The sequence below is a fragment of the Lepisma saccharinum genome, chromosome 24 (assembly GCF_977018435.1).
Source record: "Lepisma saccharinum chromosome 24, izLepSacc3.1, whole genome shotgun sequence".
NCBI lineage: Eukaryota > Metazoa > Arthropoda > Insecta > Zygentoma > Lepismatidae > Lepisma > Lepisma saccharinum.
The window spans coordinates 41,839,424-41,858,433 of NC_139252.1; the positions used below are offsets into that span (position 1 = coordinate 41,839,424).

The following is a 19,010-nucleotide window of genomic DNA, read 5'->3' on the forward strand; positions in this document are numbered from 1 at the left end:
TGCCTACACTGGATCGCCTTGATTAGAAGGCGACGTTACCACTACGTCATCTGAGGTGATTTAACATTGAATTGATAACTATCTGAGAGAAAACATATTTGCAAGTCTATTGGTATTCAAAAGTAAAAAAAATCCACTCTCCCAAATTACACGAACATTTCTTCATTTTCCTTAAATGTTTAGTCATTTTTCCAATCAAGTCTTAAGAGATGACACAAGAAAGGGGAGAATGTTGTATAATATTGCGTTGCATAATCTGTACGTATGAATCCCCTGATGTAATTAGACTAATCAAATCAACAAGACTTCGGTAGGCAGGTTATGTAGTATGCATGGAAGAAGAAAGAAAGGTTTACAAGGTTCTTGTTGGAGAACCTGATGGTAGGAACCCTGGAGGAAGACCAAGATGATGCTGGAGTGACAATATTAAGATGAACCTGAAGGTAATTGGTCTGGTTGGTCAAGAGTAGCCTCATCTTGTAGTCATGAACACTTCTATTCCATTGAAAGTTTATGGGATCATTACAATCCAGAAGTGTCTGTGACTGTACAGGATGGATAGATGGGAGACATACGTATGTTGCTACAGCAATGCAATAGAGGTAGTTAGTTTAATGGAACAGAAAAAAATTAACAATTCGCTCGAGGTGAGAATATAGTGGTTACAATTTGCCATATTAGCCTTATCATAACGTTTTTGTGTTAGGATAAATCTAATCAGCATCTTGCATCTCGAAATGAAATCCTAAATACGCCACTGCTGAGCCACTATATTTTTAAAATATGAGTATATGAATTAAGTTTAGATACAGAATTGTTAAATATAATTTTGAAATGTTTTAAATTGACAGAACAAATATCTCAGAGATGTTAAATGTGTAAACTGAAATTTGGAAGGTAGTGGTGATTTTCTTTTTTCACTTGATATCCTGCAGTTCTTGCCAAATCACATTGTATCAAATATTTTTTCAATATCTCATTCAATTTTCTTGTGATTATCATAATTAATATACGTAAGCTTCTGCAGACTGCATTAATAGATACTTTTTACTTTACAGTATAACAGTCTTGTTAGTGACATGCAGACGATTTACAGTAAAGCAAAAATATGCGACTTAAATAAATCTCAATGTGGCCTGGCTCTGGAACCTGGTAAGTTAATATCCTTATCTTTGTGAAACAGAAAATTTGATTCCTTTAGTTAAATGTATTTGTATCTAGTGGAAAATATAGTTTTTGATCAGAGTATACCATTCATTAAAATATCTATACAATTTTCTCTCTACAGAAATATCACTTAAATGCTGGTATGATGAACATTTTGCATTAGTTATGTACTCAAATAAACAAAGACTTCAATATAGAATAAGTTAATATAATATAAACTGTTTTCGAAATGTGTGTTTATAGGTTACTGAACGTTACAGCAATATCATTACAAAAATTACACACGACTTTCCGAAAGCGAGAGCATTAACATTGAAATATTTGCTAGATAATTTATATAATTCAGAAATAAAACTAACATAGAAGTGTATGTAAGAATGAATGTTACGTAGGTAACAGAATTATTGAACATGTCAATATTTACATTCTGAACTGTTTAGAGGAAGTGTTATTGCTTTACTGTAATCTTCTGGCTAAAGAAAACTTAAATTATCCTAAAAAATTTAGTTACTAAACGTTCGGCCATAACTGTATTTATGCAACACGCATAGTGCAATACAGAGAAGCGAAATTGGTCTATTTCAAGATCAAGGTGTCCCATTTCTATTGCTGGTGGCTGTACATAAAGTTTTTGATTTCTTTTGGAACTTTTGGATTGAAATTACGCTATGATTGCCTAGAATATTGGCTCTATAAGAAAACAGTCCAGAACGCTTCCTACACAGATTAGAAGCTTCCTACGTGTAAATCCTTCCCAAATTCTAGCCAATTTCTGAGAAAATGAAAGAATGAAAATTCTTGGAACTTCATCTTTTTAAGCTTTGGTATAACTTTTGAAAAATATCTCAACAATTCATGTTTCTTTCAGAACTGACTGAAATTATGGCTAGTAGCAGGAATCCAGAAGAATTAAAACATGTTTGGTTGGAATGGAGGAAAGTGTCAGGGAAGAAGATTCGCAAAATGTATGAAGAATATGTGAAGCTGAGCAATGAGGCTGCGAGACTTAATAGTTAGTATTTATGTAAATTATTTTTTACAATTATAGTTCGGATTTTTACGTAGCAATAATTTATAAGAAATATAGCAAATTATAATGAAATTGTAGTTTAATGTCTAACATAAAACCATTTTGGCTTTCAAAAAAACATCTTTATTGAAGGGGTCGGATGTAAAACATGGTAAGTGACATTTCGGTCATTTCTGATTCATTAAGAAAAAAGGTTATTAGATGCTATAGGTACTGTAAATAAATTGTTTTTGTGTTGTGTTTACCAATTTCAGAAGGATTCACTGAGCCTAATGCAAATTGTATGACATGGCAATTGCACTCAAATATTGAAGAATGGCACATTTTACTTTGTAACTCAAAAATGACCAAAATGTCACTTACCACGTTTTACACCCGAATCTTTCATTTATTCTCTACCAAGTTATGTTTTTTTAATAAACTAATGTACTTGACAAACAGCGAATGAATACAAGGAAGTAGCGGTTAACATGTTACATATTTTACAAACATTTACCAATTTAAACAAAGGAATAGCATCTCTTTGTTCCATTTTATGGATAAGGCTGAAATGCAGGCCCGTAGCCAGGTAGGGGCCAGGGGGGCTCACCCCCCTGACATCGTCGTCAGCCCCTAGCACCCGGTCATTAGGAAAAACTATTGTATAATTTCTTTGAAGTGACAAGTGAAAAGGTAGACAGCGGATATTATGTGGTCATAACTTGATGAAGGGACAAATTCACAGAACGAAGATCAGCTATCACATTCCTTCATCTTCTTTATGAACTGAAGTGTAAGTAGCTGAAAGTACAGGGTGTCTACAAATGATTGATATCGGTTTCATGATGTTACTCTACATGCATTAGTGAACGTATCACGAAGTAACTTTGCAGTTTTGTAGAGAAACTCAAGTTTCGTGACACATTACAAGTTATGGGAGTTTTCTGTTCTCCGTGGCGCCGTTGAGCATATTCGTGACTTTCCGGAACTCAATGCTTTTTGTGCAATCTCAAAATTTAGAGTTTACGGCCCCTTCTTCAGCGAACAACCATTACAGAATACGGGTCATGTTAGGAAATTGGCTCATGCCACAGTTGTAGAGAACTTTATCCACCAGTTGGGGATGGTGCTCCTCCCCAGTTCCATCACGATGTCCACAAAATCTTAACCACTAGAGTATCAAACCGATGGGTCGGTCGGTGTGGAAATGATGATCAACAACTGCTGTTATTGCCTCACGGTGACCTTTTTGTGTGTGGGGTTATGTGAAGAATCTCCTCCATTACCGAGTGATCTAGGAATGGTTCATCGCGTTTGGGAAGAACTTGATTGTAAAGTTTATGTCTGCAGAATCACGAAGAGGGAGCATATCGAACACTTGTAATGTGTCACAAAACTTGTTGAGTTTCTCTACAAATCTGTAAGGTTACTTCACAATATGTTCAATAATACAGGACAGTAACATCGTGAAACTGCTTCAATCATTTGTAGACACCCTGTGTTTAGTAGGTTGTATAGAGTTTAGAAAGTTCTTGCATAGCAGGGCCGTAGCCAGGCTGAGCTCCCCCTTGACATTAGGTAAAATTATTTTGTATAATTTGTTTGCAGTGAAGAGTAAAAATGTAGACAGCATATATTATTTTGCTCACAACTTGGTGAAGGATAAATTCAAAGAACATAAACTTCATCTTGTTTATGAGCTGTAGTCGAAGTAGCGGCAGGTATTTAGAAGATCCTATGGACTATAGAATGTTCTTTGACAGAGGAGCTTCTTCATCCCTACCTTTGCTGCCCCTATTGCGGTCTCCCGTTTAGACAGAAATCTGTGACTTTGACGTCATCATCCACATTCCTTCCATATCTGCATCAATGGTCAACAGTTCCTAAGTTTTTGGAACGAAGGAAAGTTTTATTCCTTCAGCTGGGGGTGGAATGTACGGTAGGCACTATGATTGAATATTGTGCATTTTTTTGTATGATATAAATATCTGTATCATCGAAAGTACACACACACACACACACACAAATAATTTACCTTCATTTAACACTGTTAAACTTTTGAAAAATGGACTTGGTTTAGAAAGCCCCTTCCCTGATAACCCGTGAGCCCCCCTGAGAGATCAATTCTAGCTACGGGCCTGCTGAAATGGTTGGATAAGTGCTAGGTGTCCTAGGTTCGAGTCGTGGAAAAGGTAAGCACGTTTCTTTCCTTTTGTTTCATTGTTTGTGCTTTCTTTACTCTGTGTACTGGTACTGCACCACTTTCTGTGTCATATATTCAATAATAGGCCAATTCATGACTCGTAAGCATATCTGGCAAATGTATGGCAGAAAAACATAATGTACATTAAAAAATCCCCAATATGCATTGACATGTAAAGACACAAACATGTAGAATCGATGGAGACATGTCAAATAAGAATTTGATAAGTATCTTCTTAGTGCATTGATCGATTTTTTTTGCAGCTAAATACTCTGGAATATAGGAGATTCATTTTTTAAACACTCGCTAGTGCACTTGAACTGTGCCTCGTACTATTGGAAAAACCTTTTGTAAAAAGTAACATGTCCTTTTGAGTGATATTCTTGACTTTCATAAGTAGCATTGATTCTATTTTTTTTTTTTTTTTGTTTTCACATTATATAGATTTCACTGACACTACGATGTACTGGTTGAAGAATTATGAAGCCGAAGACTTTAGGGACCAAGTGGAACGTTTGTGGAAGCAACTGAGGCCACTCTATGAGGAGCTGCATGCCTACGTCAGAAGACGCCTCAGAGAGCAGTATGGGGAATCGATAATAGCCAAGAACGAACCAATTCCAGCTCATTTGCTTGGTAAGACGGAACATTTTGATCCTTGGTCTTTGTCCAAATGCCTCTACGTGTTAGTATCCTGTAAGTACAGAGTAACTGTGTCGAGGATAGGAGTTTCAGTTCTAAATTTTAGTTCAAGCTAGTTGATGGTCACTTATGTTTTTACCATATTTCACTCTTTCACCTTGTTCCTTTTTAACAGCAATTTTTGTTGCCTGTAGAGGTTCGAGGCTGTAGCTTCTGTCAAGACTATCTTATACCCGAGTCTAGGGAGGGGGTATAAAGGTTAATTTAACACTATCACGACAATCCATGAAACCTCTAAAAAGTATATTGACGATAGTGTCTGACCACCAAACCACAACAGAAATGGAAAATGATAAATTGGTGTTTCAGAGTAATTCAATACCAAGGTATCTTATTTTCACGACTCTTTCTTTAATAGAATTGGAATTTCAACCTATGAAATGGGATAGATATTAAAATATTCATTATGTCTATAATTATAATGTTATTACTCTTAACTAGGCATTAACGAATACTTTACTTTTTTGACGACTTGTGCATTGTTTTTAGGAAACATGTGGTCTCAGACTTGGGGCAATATTCTTGACATCTCAGTTCCTTTTCCTGGAAAAACATCTGTTGATGTAACCCCTCAGATGAACAAACAGGTTAGAACATTTTATTTATATATATATATTATTAAACAATATCCACTCATCTAACGTCACTTCTGTGCAATGTAGTAAATTATTCTATATTTAGTTTTATGCATACTTCTGTGTTGTAAGGAATCCAGTAAATAGGTTTCATGCAGCCCAGAAGTGTTCGTGACAGTACATGCATGCCTACTGCTGCATTATCAATCTTTTTAAAGGTATAAAGCAGGGTAGCATATATTTTCGCACATATTTCAAACTTTATCACAAATAGACGTGAGGGATAGCTATGTGAAAAACTGAATTTCTGGATTTTCTCTTCAACAAGTAAAGTCTCTCTACATGACTCAACCTCATTCTACAATATAAGCAGCACCAGTAAATGTACCCTTCAATATGCATTTAAGTACTAAACATAGTGGCGTACTCAAGAGTCTTGGTGGAGTCATATTCCCTAAAAAAGTGTCAAGTGCAGGATACAATGGCAAAATATAGGAGTGATTGCTAAAAAATTTTATATATATATATATATATATATATATAAAGCGCCGTCCTCCTCCGTAGTCGAGCGGGTTAAGGCGTTCACTCGTCTTGAGATCGTTCGCTGCGGGACGGCGTAGGTTCGAATCCGGCTCTGGTCGGAATTTCTTCGGCCTACGTATAGGGCCGGTGGCAACCCACCATCGTGAGGAAATTGGGAAGCTCCGAGCGTAACCCGGTCGAGAAGACCTACAACAACGGCTGGGGGTTCGTCGGGCTGATCACCCGTCACCCCAACACTGGTCTGAGACCTCCACGCTATAACAGGTGACGGAGGAACAGTGTGGGAGGGAGACCAGCAGTCGGTAGGTAAGCCAAGGCCCGCCAAGGTGCTGTAGAGCTGTGGGGTTATGTTATATATAAGCGCCCCTTTATAGTCAATATCAATCTTACGAAAATGATGGGCACTTCACTATCCAGCTTGCAAAATCTCACAGTATTTGTAAAATAACTAACTAGAACAGCACATCCCAGTGGGATGTTGTTGTGGAAGCCTATACAATAACTAATGGGCTAAAACAGTCAGATATCGTTGTTTCTGAATTAGGGTGTCGGTCGATCAGTGAATAGTTTCCAACCAGTAGCGGCGAGTGTGTGGCAAAAATGTGGGGGCAAGGGCAGTTTGCTTTCTCTTGTATACAAGGTTTAGCATTAAGAGGTCATAGTACAGCGGAAATGCGCCCCTAACAGCCGCTACTCTTTCCAACCCGAATATGATTGATGATCGATTGACCACTTACATTCGTCCATTCTATTCGGAATAAATATAGTTGAAAATATATGTTAGTTATATCATGTAATCGACTGGTAATTTTCTCTTAATCTAGGGCTATGATCCTGTAAAGATGTTCAAGGTGTCAGAAGAATTCTTTACTTCCCTGAATCTGAGTCCGATGCCAGAGATCTTCTGGAGAAATTCCATCATAGAGAAGCCTCCAGGCAGAGAACTTGTCTGCCATGCATCTGCATGGGATTTCTATGATGGCGATGATTTCAGGTATATACAGCTTCCAAACTTTTAAATTTCACATAACTAAAGTTACCAGAAATCCTCTTTTTTTATTCGGACATGTCCTACGTTTTAGCCGTATGTCCGGCGCCCGGGAGGAATTTTAAAAAAAGAAAATCATAAATGTCCTACATTTTGAGCATCACATACTTTGAACTAAGAAAATACGTTTCATCATTACATAGAAAAATCACAGGGAAACATCTTGTAAGTTACAAGTCGATGGACCTCGCTCCCAAACTCAATAGTGAAATTTATTTTGATTCAGACATTGCAAAAAAAAAAGTGTTGTGCTAGAACAAGACTAAGGCTCGTACTAAAAAAAATAAGCTGAATATTTTGAGGGTTTTTTTAAGTCACTTTATCCACAGCAAGGTTAATAGGGACTGGACGTACAGTTTAAAGTGGGATCTGAACCACTATGTGCCTCCACAGAATATAATTATTGCTGAATATTTTATTGGCAATTTCAGGTCATAATGCAAATGCTGAGAGTATTTTCATTAATGTCAGCACAATGGACTGACGGAAGAAATCAATTTCTTATAATAGAGTCTGTAGGTACTGGCTCAGTATAATTTATAAGAGTTCGACTGTTCAGAGTTTCATAAGTATATCTATTTTGACTAAACCTGGAATTTAGGAAAAATTGACTTCTCTAAGAAGCGTGACTGAAAACACGTGCAGTAAGAAATGTATCGTTTAGTACTGAAAACATGTTTGGAATTATCTATTTAAGAATACTTTAAAAATCATTATTCTTTAAACTGAAAATGTGTCAAATTTACATTATTTCCTAACATGTTCTAGTAATGTGCACTATTTACTGCGAATGATTAGTGTCCTACATTTTGAAACGACATATCCTACTTTTCCCGTTTAGGCCTATTTATCTGGTAATCTACACATAACCCATGTGCATCGTATTTGTTTAAGTACCCTTAAATTTTTGTCACTTCTACCTACTTCCTCATAAGATGAAACAAAAAAGAAACCAGATGAGGTTAAAATCTTAAAATAATTAAATGGAATGAAGAGGACAAGAACTATATTGACAATTAGAACAGATTTTATCAGACATGCTAGTATTACATTCTAGCAATACTTTTTGAATTGTTCTACTTCATTCAATACAACATTTCCATACATTCATTTAACACACTTCAGTGCAGGTATCAGTGTGATTTAGCGCCGCTTTTCTGCAACTTTTGTCTAATCACGACGATGAGGATACGTGATGATGTGATGAAGGAACACTCACAAAGAACACTCATTCCCAAACCTGGATTCGAATCCTGGGCCCCTGGCGTCGTAGTTCGCTATGCTAACCACTCCTCTCTGGAGGTCAGCTCAGTGCGTGAGAGTCACAAACATTCACAGAGTTCCTCTTCTAATAAACCACAAGTAACTAATATGTAGTACATAATGTAAATGTTAATTTACATCCGAGATCTACTTAATACAAGTACTGCATAGATTACTCTGTTGTGGATAATGCTATTCGGTTAAGTATTTTCCAAGAGGTGAAAGCTAATTGACTGAAATTTAAAGATTTAAAAAGACTAAAATTCAATTTAATTAAGTTTAAATTCTTCTATTTTTGTATTCGTATGTGCAGTGAAAGAATTACCATTTCAATATTATACTTTCGGCATCGTATGTGATACATTTTCATGTATATCATAGTATTTGTTAAATTTTATTTTTTACATGTTCTTTACTTTTACAGGATAAAACAGTGTACAAGAATTACAATGGAAGATCTCCTTACTGTTCATCATGAAATGGGACATGTCCAGTATTTTATACAATACAAAAATCAACCAGTAATATACAGAGAAGGAGCAAATCCAGGTGAATTATAAATACAATGATTGACAGAATTGTGTATTTAAATTAACCACTCCCTTCCCTTTCAAACCATTTCCAACGTTCTGGAGATATTTATTTCGTTCACGTAAGGGGGCAGTAGATTATTGTGTATTTAAATGGCCTTTCTCGCAAGCAGTTATTTTGAAATTTGAAATTTTAAAAAATATAAGTGATAAACTGTGTATCAAATAAATTTATTGCATGGCAATTATTGAATACAGTAGAGCGAAGAAAGAGTAAAGTACATTTTAGTAAAGCTGTTTTATCTGTAGTCTTCTAATCATTTGGTATAAGTCAATAAAATAACGCTTCTTACTGTAAAGGCAAGAATTAATGCCAATATATTAGCTTAGTTTTAAGTAGTTCCAACCCTATTTCTACCAGCCCATCAGGCAAGCGCGAGATCCAGTGGCGAACCCGCCGGCTGACAACAAGGACACTCTACCAAGGAAAGTGAAAATATCAAAAGTGGTTTTCTAGAAACATCATTTCTTATTGGTCGGGTATTTTTTTTCTGTGGACCTGTTCTTGAGATAATTGTGACAAAGTTACTGTATTTTTTTTAATTGTTCTGGTATTCTGGTGCAAGCTTAGGATGGACGGAATATTCGTGAATATACGTTAAAATTGAATATAGTCCAAATCGACGCACATAATTTCTTCATTCCAGTTTAGCGAACATATTTCCTGTGTGAAAAAAAAGTTAACACATTAGTTGTTATTGATTTGTCAATTATAGTCGAAATATTACTTAAGAATTTTTACTACAGTGTTGTGAAGTTCGGACTTTAAAAAAATAATCTCTGCGCCCGAATATTCTGTGTCGCTATCGTTGATTTAATTATCTGACGCGCCGATGTGACGATTACGGGATGAAAGGTTATAAACCAATTTTATTCTGAAAGAAACAGGGTGGGATGAAATACGATACTCCGTAGCCTTGACGAGGAAAATGATCAAAACCTCGCCAGGGAAGCCCACCTTAAGGCGAGAAAAAGTCTGAAAATACATATCTTGTCTAAACAAAAATTATCTCCACAGGTTTCCACGAGGCTGTAGGTGACGTGTTATCCTTGTCAGTATCAACACCGAAACACCTGCGGAAAATTGGCTTGTTGGAAGAAGGAGAAGATGACGAACAAGAAGAGATCAATTATCTGTATTCAGTCGCCCTTGACAAGATTGCTTTCCTGCCCTTTGGGTATCTCATGGACCTCTGGCGCTGGGATGTGTTCGAAGGCCGGATTTCCAGCGACAGTTACAATTGTCACTGGTGGAAATTGAGGTGAGTTCTTCTGACCTGAGGAAACACTGTTTCTTTCCAACTTTTTCGAGTAAGTCATTAGCTTGTTTGCATGTTCATAATGCTGCGAGCAAGCAGAGAGCAAATAATTTTCGTATTTACATAAAACCTGTATTGATCATTTTCCTAAAATAATACACGAAGGCTTTTTATCAGATGCTTCAGTCTTATTCTATGTTTTTAATATCATTGTAAACTTTGAGATTATTAAATTTTCCTATTACAATTAGAGAAGTGTTGTACACAATATGTTGTCATGATATGTCTGACGTCTTGTGACAACACCTTAATATGCTAAGAAGTATCTTTGGTAAACCTAAGAGTAATTATTGTAATAAATTAAGAAAATCAACTTGTCTGATGCCCAATTTTTTTTTTCAGGGAACAATACCAAGGGCTGAAGCCACCGTCCCCGAGGTCTGAAGAGGAATTTGATCCCGGTGCAAAATATCACATTGCAGCAAGTGTTCCTTACATAAGGTAAAAACCTTGTATGTGTTTATTTAGGCATAGGACAGTCTATAGTTTTCATTACACATTTGCGGAACCTGATCACTATAAATCTGCAAACATGTATCTACATATACAACTTTGATATACGTCAGGGATTGCCAACCGTCGATCGCGAGCTACTGGCTACACACTGCATGTGCTGACAGACATCTTGAAGGCTAACTTTTGCAGTGATCAACAAACCTGAAAAAAGTACTTTTGCGTCCTTGTCAACTATCGGTATCTCACCAACCACCAGAGCTTTAGTCTACAGGCAAATTCTGGTGGGCTGATAATCCTACCAGATATCGGCTCAATGCAACGTGCATGATCTCCATTGACCTGACCTGTCCGCCCGTCAATATAAAGTCATTTGTCTATATCTCGAAAACTACAGATTGTTTAAAAAATTCCGCAACCCAAATTTTCATTGCTTAAAACATGCAAATCACAACCGAGGGTTTTCTGCATTATAATGCCTCATCTATTAATGTTTTTCTATGCAAAGCATAGGAAATTCTATAAATTGATCAATGGCGGAAGTCAGTGATTTTTAAATATGGTTTTAAAATATGAAGACCCAAATTTTTCTAAAGTTTAAGATCTTGCAAGTAGAATTTAAAGTGACAATCTTTTTTTATTGCCTCGTCAGTCTATTAAAAAGAACAATTCCATTGGATATTAAAGTTTTCAGAAACCAAGAAATTATTGTAAATTTCAATTCACACTTGGTAGCTCCAAGTAGTTTCAAATGTGAGAAGTAAGTTACTTCAAGTAACTATATGGCTTCGGGAGTTTGGCAAGAAGTGTTCGCAGTACAGATTGTTAGGTGAGGGATGTTTTCTCAGCCTTGAGGTAGAAATGAATGTGTGGGTGAATATTTACGGGGTTTTAAAATGTAAAGAATGAAACTAGTGGGGAAGGAGAACACATGTTCTGGAGTTTCCAGTCAATGAGGATGTAAGCACAATTTCAATGAGTGTTAATAAATTTAATGTCAAAGTAACCATTAATATGGCATTAATTAAGATTTTAGGCGAATGTCGTGGAAATTTGGAGGAGTGTTGAGGATATGTGGTGGGGTGAGGGGCGAAGAGAAGTGTTCCATACCACTCCTTATTTGTAGACTGGGGATAACTTCATACAATGTACGTCATTAAAAGATATGTCAACAGATTCACTTTTAAGCAATAGAATTGGAGGGGGGGGGGATGAGTGAATAAAAATTACAAGAAATCAAATGCTGTTGCGATTGAAGATTTTCACAATCAGCAACGTACTCGCAACATTGCGATTGACATTATGCAAGGAGCTTTTGAAATAATTATAAACGTTGACACTCCTAATTTATTTCGTTGACAGGTACTTCGTGAGCTTCGTAATCCAGTTCCAGTTCCATCGAGCTCTGTGTGAGAGAGCAGGAGAATTCGTGCCTGGAGATCCAGAGAAGCCACTTCATAGGTGTGACATATATCGCAACACTGAAGCAGGAAACCTTTTGGGGTAGGTGTCTGCTTTATGTACTTGAATTTATGTCGCACCTCGCATGTTAGAGTGTAAAAGGCGCTACCTACATTAAGAGGGCAACATTTCGTTGAAGTAATGCATATTAGAAATTGCAACAACAGAGTTATGGAATTAAAATCACAAGATAGTCATCTCTGCACCTTTACTTCAACACTTGGCAATTCCATTGTGACTGGTGTGACATTGACAAATTTACATTCATGTAATTATTTTCGTAGCACCTTCAAATATGTAACTCTACCAATTCGTGTAATTTCATTTTCCTTTATGAAAGTTACTTAATTTCAGAATATTTCTTCCCGATCTCATTTCAGTTACAGAAAATACATTTTTTGTAATTGTGACGGGTGTGATACTTCTGAGACTTAACTTTAGGACCTTTTCAGAAAACTCTGTGAAATATATGGGTTTACTGAAACAGTTTTATTTTATTTTCACATTATTTACTTTCTAGGATTATGGAACAATGCAAAGGCTATGAAAATTATCATTTATAAATTCTTCAAACTAAGGTTTGTTTCAGAAATGAAGTATGATACTTCAGAGCTTAAGATATAGAAACAATTAATGAAACAATTAGAACGAAATTAGAATTAATTTAGTTTTCTTATGGTAATGAAACTAAATTAAGTGGAGACACCACACACAAAATCCCACTTCTACTACAAACAAGTAATAGGTTTATAACAATATGTTATATAAAAGCCATGAAACTAATGTTTGTATTAGTAATTCCAAATTGTGCATAGTTTTCCCTTTAATTTCATATTAAGTGATGCTTTGAATAAAAAAAAACCTTGTTTGTTCACTTTCACGTGGAATGGATCATAGCCCTTCCTTCTTGTATGTAAATGAATTAATTGTGAACCAAATATCACTGGCTAGTATAATACCATATCCACACCTTTTTTGTCTTTTATTGCTATTCTGTATTCGTTGATCACTTACAACCATTGCTTTTAGCTTTGGCATGATAAAACAAGTCCGCACATTTCAGTACTTACTGTTATTTACTCAGTGACAATTTTGTTGCTCTTTATTTTCAGTAATAAATAATTTCATGTTTGCCACGTACCGATGAATGTCTTGATTCTGTTCTTGACCAAATATTCCTGTCAGCAGCAAGCCATTGTTATTGCTTAGTTCACTGTAGCATTCATTTGTATCTCTATTGCTATGTTGCGTTGTTCAATGACTTTTTTATTTCTGAAAAGAACAAAACCATAACTTCACAATAGTTCGGATGACATTCTAGCTCTTGATAATTGGATTGAAATTTTGACTACTAACCATACTGAACGAACTAACGTGAAAATGTGTCGTGGAATTGCTATATAAATTAGTTAATGTATTTTTTTTTCAGCCGCATGTTGCAAATGGGATCATCGAAGCCCTGGCCAGATGCCATGGAGGTCCTCACAGGGCAGAGGGAGATGGACGCCGGCGCCCTGAGGGAATACTTCCGCCCTCTGGAGGACTGGCTCAAGAAAGAAAATGAAAAAACAAATGAATTTATTGGTTGGAAAGCAGGTAGGCTATAGTTGCGTTCAAAGTATATAGCAAGTCCAAGTCTCTGTAAGAAGCTAAGTAAAAATGAATGAACTAACGAATGTTACTGTCTGTCTTGAAGCTGTAGGGAAGTTATGAGAGAAGAATTTAAAAAAAAAAAAAACTGACGCTGCTAGTCGTGTGAAAGCCATAATGTTCTCTTGACTACATATATTTAGTCAGCCCCTGAAGTGAAACATGTTTGGTGGTGGAATGTTGGTTCCAAGCATGGGGTTAGGTGGAGGTATGCTTGAATGGTTCAGCATGAAGACAGTGTGAAGGATGTTTTATAAAACAAAAATCCTATCTGGGTGATTGGCGCCTCACTGCATTTCTCTTACTTTCAGCACTATTTTTATGTTAACGTAATGGTTTGACTAATGAATACTTTACCTGGAAAACAACAATTAACTAGTATAAACATTATTTTATGTTATTGGGTGTTTGAAGTTTACTTTAAAGTCTGCTCTATGATAGATGTGCTAATAGGGAATGGATCTTAAAGTAGAATTTGAACCACTATGTGTGTCTGTCGTGTATCGAACCCAGTTATTAGAAGTCAACGACGTTACTATGTACTACGCCATCGGAAAGACCTTATTTCATATTATTATAACTGTGTTAATCTATTTGTCTACAGTTAGGATTTGTGTTAATGTTAAGTGATGCACCAATTAGTTAAAATAATAATAAAATTCAGTTGTGAAACAGTTTGTTACTGATTATACGCGTACTAAATTTGAAGTTGAGGGAATCAATTTTCCTTGTAAATTGTCATAAGATATAAAATTACTTAAGTAGTATAGTTGCAAACTAAGTTAGAAGAAACACGGGAAATGTGAAAATATGCTGTTAAAAAACTAAGTAACTCTGTCAGTGCCCATCAAACCAAGGATGAAAATGGAGGCGTCAGTTTAAGGTTCAGTCCTTGGTGACAAGTATTAAGAGAGCATGAGCGCCCGCAAGGTGAAGGGGGGGGGGAGTGATCTGGGAAGAAATCATGCAATTCGAATGGTGAAATTTCAGTGATATTTTATTAGAAATAATATTTTCTGTGATTTACAGGCTGTAAGTTACAGCAATTAGCTACCATGTTCAACAAAATAACAAAAAACAACGTTTTCACCAGACATTAAAATCATGTTGACTGTCGAACTAGGAACGGAAAATTTCTGGTCGGGACTGGATTGAGAAGGGAAATTTTTGTAACCCCCAGCGTTCGGTTCTGAAAAAATTCGTCATTTCTTGATGCAAAAAATTTTCTGCGTCAGGAAATTTTTGGGATGGGACATTTTCGAAATTTCAATATCTGTGCATCGTGAAAACGTAAAAACGGCAGGAATTATTTATTCATCGGCAAAGTGATAGGTGTTTATGGAAAGAAAGTAAGGGAATTCTATTTCTATTATATAGTGGACTCAAGTCGAACCGCTGCACACACTGCAAAGTAATCCGTTTAGCCTAGCTGTACACAATGAATAACACTTTTATTTTTTTTATCGGAATGGGAAGTTCGGAGAGGGCTCTTTAAATTCACGTAGTTACAACCTTTGCCGTAGATGTCTCTGCAGGTTCTTGCTCAACGGAAGAACGCATGCGACATCAACGGCAAAAGTGTGAATTATGTGGGTGATACCATTCTATCCGTTCGATCGCTCTTCTCTCCGTGTGCGAGCTCTCTCTTACGTCATCGTTTCACATAATCACTCCAAGAGAGATGACTGATTAGGGAATTCAAAGACACGGTTAATATGCAAGAAAAATCGAAAAAATTATAACATGGTTTCAATTTAACATCACCGAGATTAATACTGTAGAAATCATGAGGTAATTTTTCTTTGTGCTTATGATAAAACATTACTTTCAGACTCAACATGTCTACCTCCGTGGTGGAGTGGTTAACACAGTGCGCTACGACGCCAGGGTTTCCCGGGTTCAAACCGGGTATGGGTGGGTGTTCCTTGCGAGTGTCCCTTCATCAGTTTCGTCATCATTCATCCTCATCGTGGCGATTAGCCAAAAGTGGCAGGAAAGCGTCCCTGAATAACAACATTCAAATCAAATCAGACTCAACATGTGGAAGGAAAAATATTGCATCACTGTAGACATTGTACAGTTATTTAGATCATTTCGTATGCATGGTTAGAATTCTGAATATTTCTAGTGGTCAAAAACAGTTTGTTTGACACGGACAAATAGGAACCCTGTCATTTCTTCGATTACAGTGTCGTTAACGTTTTATATTAATAAAACATTAAAATGTTGACAAAGGCAAAATTTATAGTATAAAAATGTACACTAAAACGTAACGTTTCCACCCTCTAACAGGGTGTTCTTCAGATGAATTTTCACAATAAATTGAAGATACAACCATCATATTATATATACACAAAACAAAAAGAAGGCAACAGTCCTTATCTTAGAACATTTCCTGTCAGGAATTCCTGAGTGTGGAATCTCCTGACAGGTGATTGACAGGTACCTGGTGACCTGGTTTGGAAGTGTATATATAAAATGATGGTTGTATCTTTCTTCAATTTATTGTGAATATTCGTCTAAGAAGACCCTGTTAGAAGGTGGAAACGTTACGTTTTTATTGTATAATTTTATACTATAAATTTTGCCTTGGTCAGCATGTTAAGGTTTTATTAACATGGAAACAAGCCTTAACAGTGTTACCATTGTATATTAAGTTTCACGCAGGGAGATTTTTACACTAACAATTACACAGAGAAGCCCATTTATACTTATTCTACGCGAAGAAGGAGCTCTTTTCCTAGTTTCAACCTTTTTGTCATCATGAAACTTGTTCTTTTCCCATTGGCGAATGACATTTCGTTTATATCCCAATTCAAGAGGTAAATGGAATGAGAAACTGTTAACAAATAAATGTCTACATGTCAGTAGATCAGCAATAGGTAACTTCAGAAGCTCTTTCCGTGGTTACAGCGAAAAACCAGTAAAATATATTGTGATTTCACGACTACAGAATAAGATTCCTACAGTAACTGAAGGATGGGTGAGAATATCTGCACGTCTTGAAACTAACACCAACTTAGCAAGCTTGCCTCGTCAGGAGAAAAGGAAATGCCAAAATGCTAACAGGGTAATGGCGACCAACTAAAACTAAATACTTTTTTTTCATACTGAAGTGTCTTCTTCTGGTCTTTCCTGAATTAGGGGACTTTTGCAATGAAGAGCTTCATTCATCTCATGACAACGTCCACTGGGAACTATAGGTAAGCCAAGAGTTGGTGACTGGTATTTGACTGACGACAGTGCCCTTAACTTCTAACTCTATTTTGTACTCACGAAACCAGAATATTTAATCCGCGAGGCTGTAAGGATATTTTAGGGGTAAAAAGATACATTTAATCCTGAAATGGCCATCAATTAAGCCTCTGTGCATAATTTTAGGAGCTGTCACAGAAAATATAGATTGATACATCTGTATTATTGTGCACAGTGTCTGGAAAAATGACTGGAATGTGATGTTCGAGGAAGAAACCTCTATGTTCTTATGATGTTTGTAAGCTGCAGATATTAAAACGAACAATTCTGAACCTGTCCGAAAGTGACCATAGTAAGACACTGATAAACTGTATTGAAACTGTAATTACGTGTTAATTTTGATAAATTATTTCTTAGTATGTTTTGTATATATGTTCAATATCTAATGCTTTGCTTGTTCTATGAGGTGATGGGATTTACATTACTATAATCTTACTGAATTTGTTACAGGAAGTTCCATTTTTCATGGTGTATCTGGTTGTAAATAGTAGTAAGTATGGTTAATTAATTTATAGGCTTTTGTGTTCATGCACTGCACCCGGTTTCTTCAGCATTTTCTGAAAGCTTATTCTAACAAGGTTATATTATATAAGAAAAATGTTACTCATCTAAGGCCACTTTACTTAGTTCCATGCTATGCGAACTTGATCGAACCCGTAACAGAAAAAAAAGTGAAAATACTGATTGGTAGAAAGAAATACAACTGAATCTAGACTGATTTGCACTAAAAAGTATGTTTCCAGTAATGTTCCGCGTGTACACCGAACTTAAACGAAGTTATACGTGGTGTCTGTTGTATTGAAAATCATATTGGATGAGAATATTTTTCCCAATCCAGAGCTTTATTTAAATTTTCGATGTACGTAAAAAGTAATATTACTTTTGAGTACTGGCTCATTCCAAGTCAAATCAACTTATAAAAAAATATTTTTGAACCTTAACGATTCAGATTTTATAGATTTTTTTGTTTATACGTTGTAACTATCAACAGGACAAAAACTGCCAAATTTCAATTTTTTTCGGGTCTTAGTTTTTGAGTTATTGACTTTCAAAATAGAAAAATTCCCAAAATTTGATGACATACTGAAATCTTTAAACAGTTGTAGATCAAAAACTATTTGACCTAAAGAGCTCAAATTGGTGTCATTCTCTTCTGCTTTTAATGAGCCTTAATTTGAAATGCAACGTGGCTGTGGTATTTGAATTTTGTATTTTTTTAAAAAATTGAAAAAAAAAAATCTGAAAATATCAAAAACACAATTTTTATTTTTTTTGAAAATATATGTTTTAAAAACATCAGTTGACTATTTGTGTGCAAAATTTCATAATGGGATGGCAATGGGTTCTTATGGAAATTATATTTTTGTATTGTAATGTGTGCGAAGTTTGTTAAATTTCTTGACTTCCATGTTAAGTTCCCAACTATATGCTGAGTGGTTGATGTTGAAGTCTTCATATTAGTCAATTATATAATTTTGGAGTACAAATAACATGAAAATACCTAAAATTTATCACTTTTAATTTCAGGTAAGCAAATTGAACAAGGGGAAGTCATTAAATAACAGGAATCTTATTCTAAACTTCATGGAGATTTATGCACAACGAAAATGTGTGTTTCGGCACTCAAAAAGGTTCCTTAGCAACACGCCATAAAGGTGCCGTGAATATCGAGCACTATGCGCCTGCGCAATAGCACGTACAACATGGTCGCTACACTGTTGACTTTTGAACCGTAGAAGAGCAACGAAGTGTTATTCATTTTTGTGGTCAGA

General features: G+C 35.8%; 1 protein-coding gene across 1 annotated transcript in view; it reads left to right on the top strand.

The window, feature by feature from the left end:
* The window catches only part of LOC145978164 (angiotensin-converting enzyme-like), a 153,431-nt gene that overhangs the window by 23,555 nt on the left and 110,866 nt on the right, over window positions 1-19,010 (top strand). Inside the window, exons 3-12 of the mRNA XM_083110602.1 lie at window positions 1,059-1,152; window positions 2,036-2,179; window positions 4,824-5,015; window positions 5,571-5,668; window positions 7,024-7,193; window positions 8,935-9,059; window positions 10,119-10,362; window positions 10,762-10,860; window positions 12,235-12,375; window positions 13,763-13,929. Coding sequence (XP_082966728.1) covers window positions 1,059-1,152; window positions 2,036-2,179; window positions 4,824-5,015; window positions 5,571-5,668; window positions 7,024-7,193; window positions 8,935-9,059; window positions 10,119-10,362; window positions 10,762-10,860; window positions 12,235-12,375; window positions 13,763-13,929 — 1,474 coding nt within the window. The remainder of the gene's footprint in view (window positions 1-1,058; window positions 1,153-2,035; window positions 2,180-4,823; window positions 5,016-5,570; window positions 5,669-7,023; window positions 7,194-8,934; window positions 9,060-10,118; window positions 10,363-10,761; window positions 10,861-12,234; window positions 12,376-13,762; window positions 13,930-19,010) is intronic.